At 35.6% G+C, this 3,169-nt stretch overlaps 1 protein-coding gene across 1 annotated transcript in view; it reads right to left on the bottom strand.

The window, feature by feature from the left end:
* Window positions 1-2,889, bottom strand: part of LOC111555776 (arylacetamide deacetylase-like 2) — a 29,875-nt gene extending 26,986 nt beyond the window's left edge. The window contains exon 1 of the mRNA XM_023232113.2: window positions 2,645-2,889. Within this exon, the coding sequence (XP_023087881.1) occupies window positions 2,645-2,782 (138 nt within the window). The 5' untranslated portion in view covers window positions 2,783-2,889. The remainder of the gene's footprint in view (window positions 1-2,644) is intronic.
* Window positions 2,890-3,169: the final 280 nt, after the last annotated feature.

Genomic DNA, 3,169 nt, shown 5'->3' with positions numbered 1-3,169 from the left:
AAGAAAAAAAAAAAAAAAAAAAAAAAAAAAACAAAAAAGATAAATCCTTGTGTATAAAAAGAAGAAAATCTCAAATATTTAGTATTTTAGACTGAGAGCTGTCCTATTCAAAATCCATTAATTTACTAGTAGTTTTTTTATGCTGTTGTAATTATTTTTGATTTGTAATTTTTTTTTTCAGGAAAAAAACCCATTTTGTAGGCATGCTGTCATGTTTTCTTTCTTCATTGTTCATTTTATTTAATTCAAAGTTTTATATATCGTCATATAACCACACTAGTAATAATTCAAATATTTTGGCTTTCAATGCCAAAAAGATTAGTGCACTTTCCTCACCCTTAAATTCCATATTTGAGGTCCTTGAAAAAAGTTGCCTTGGGTATTTCTTTTTTTTTTTTTTATTATACTTTAAGTTCTAGGGTACATGTGCATAACGTGCAGGTTACATATGTATACATGTGCCATGTTGGTGTGCTGCACCCATCAACTCGTCAGCACCCATCAATTCATCATTTATATCAGGTATAACTCCCCAATGCAATCCCTCCCCCCTCCCCCCTCCCCATGATAGGCCCCAGTGTGTGATGTTCCCCTTCCCGAGTCCAAGTGAGCTCATTGTTCAGTTCCCACCTATGAGTGAGAACATGCGGTGTTTGGTTTTCTCTTCTTGTGATAATTTGCTAAGAATGATGGTTTCCAGCTGCATCCATGTCTCTACAAAGGACGCAAACTCATCCTTTTTTATGGCTGCATAGTATTCCATGGTGTATATGTGCCACATTTTCTTAATCCAGTCTGTCACTGATGGACATTTGGGTTGATTCCAAGACTTGGAATCAGCCTTGGGTATTTCTGACCAGCTTTTCCAGGACTTTTGTGTTATGTCACTGGACAGTTTACTCATAAAAAAATCTTAAAAATTAGATGGTTGATAACACAGGAAACAATCTTAATTATTATAATTACTCCAAAGAAATTAAGGTATTTACAGGGCAATTGAGAACATCTAACCACTATACTTTATTTTCTTAATTTTAATTTATTATTATTATTATTTATTTATTTATTTATTTTTTGAGATGGAATCTTGCTCTGTCATCCAGGCTGGAGTGCAGTGGCATGACCTAGGCTGACTGCAACCTCTGCGTCCTGGATTCAAGTGATCCTCCTGCCTCCGCCTCCCCAGTAGCTGGGATTACAGGCATGCGCCACCACAGCTGGCTAATTTTTATATTTTTAGTACAGATGGGGTTTCTCCATGTTGGCCAGGCTGGTCTTGAACTCCTAGCCTCAGGTGATCCACCTGCCTTGGCCTCCCAAAGTACTGAAATTACAATCGTGAGCCACCGTGCTAACCCCTATACTCTAATGACAAGGAAGTATGCAGAAACCCTAAGTTGTAGCCAGTAAATGTCAAAGCCAAATTTGCATCCATTTAAACCAGCATCTTATGCTACTACTTACTAGCTGGTTGACATTAAGAAAATCACTCTCTGTAGCTCAATTTTCTTGTCTGTATGATAGTAATAATAATAAATCTTTCAGTGGGCTATAGTGGGGTTTAAACAAGTTAACGGTCTGCGATACAAATGAGATAATCAAGGAAGGGAAGATAGCATTTTTTCTGTGGAACTGACACTTGCTTACCCACATATGCTTACTCAGGAAGTAAGAGCATTGGAGAAAAGTTATGGAGAAGGTAAGCCTCTAGAAGTGATTACAGGGGAAAATATTAGCAGATATCAGAAGGAGCTGACTGTGGTTCCACAAAGCAAATGTATTGTTTGCTGTACAAAGCATCAAAAGACAGCCTCTCCTTCTTAGACCATGGATTGCTCGCTTTTTTCTGATCATCTTCTGCTGTTGCCTTCTCCTTTGAGCCTCTTATTGTTACCCTTTCTGGAAGCTATCTGGCTTGGCAGAAAGAGTATGGGTTTCAAAATGAGACAGTTTAGAGTTCAAATTATGGAGTTGTTACTTTTTACCTGCAGGTGTTCTTCTCAGTCTCTTCCCCCACCCCATAACTAGATAAAAATGATTGCAGGATAGTGGTAAATCAATGGAAGTACATATTATACAAAGCCTATACAATTTAAGAACTCAAAAATATTAGTTTTTAATACTATCTTTTCCTTTTAAAGGAGCTATTTTTGCATGAATTTGTAATTCTTTCTGCACATGCCAAGTCAGATAATCCCTGAAAACCAGCAATTTAGAATTGAAGATGGACAATTAAAGCCATTAAATAGTAAGAGCTTTAAATTAATATCAAAGAGTTACAAATATCAATAACTTATATCTGAACAACTAAAAGATAATTATGGGACTAGGTTGTTCCTGGAAGTTCAAATTTAAGTCAAGTTCTCAAATAAACCTCAAAGCCATTTATTTTATACATGCACAATAAATTTATTTTATACATGTCACATTTAGACATAAAGTCTTAGAAGTGAGAATTCTGTCTCATTGTTTCGCACTGATGTAGGAAGTTTTATTTATTTAATATTATTTAATTAATTTACTCAAACAAGCAATGGTTTTTTCAAAATGGTGATATTAATACTATTAATAAAAGAGCTCATAAGCACCCATTTTTCATCAATAAGTCATCCCAATATCGAACAGAAAATAATGTTAACCTTACCGTAAACGTACAAGTTTTAGCGATGACATCCAAGGCCATTATTTTCCAGCTTTCTTCAATGTTGTCTGGCATGGGTGTGTAAAAATGAGAGACAAAAATAACACAGAGCAGCCCCAAACAGAGAGCTTTTAGCATCATAATATCCCTTTTTCCAGCTTCTTCACAGTACTGAGATTAAAATTTTTCATAAACACTGAATAGTAACCAGTAGAGCAAATTTAGACTTGGGAACTCTCTCAGGTAATGTGATCGTCTTCACAATATGAAGCTAATTTTCAATTCAAATGTTACAGTGTCACTAGTAACTTGTTTTGCAAGCACACAGACTGGAACAGATGTCATAATTCATCAGGGTGTGCATGCATTATTATCATGCATTTTAATGCTCTTACAGTGTTTCTTCATCCTGTGATACCATCATCAGCCCAAAACAACTTTATTATTGAGACTTAAATCAGAACCTAAACGAAAGCACTGAATAAGTCATGAAGTAAATTTTAGTGGTTGGGTGGTGGTTGCGACAGG

This window comes from Piliocolobus tephrosceles, chromosome 2, assembly GCF_002776525.5.
Source record: "Piliocolobus tephrosceles isolate RC106 chromosome 2, ASM277652v3, whole genome shotgun sequence".
NCBI classification, from domain to species: Eukaryota; Metazoa; Chordata; class Mammalia; order Primates; family Cercopithecidae; genus Piliocolobus; species Piliocolobus tephrosceles.
Note: the sequence above shows the minus strand (reverse complement) of the source record. Positions and strands in the feature narration are given on the sequence as shown.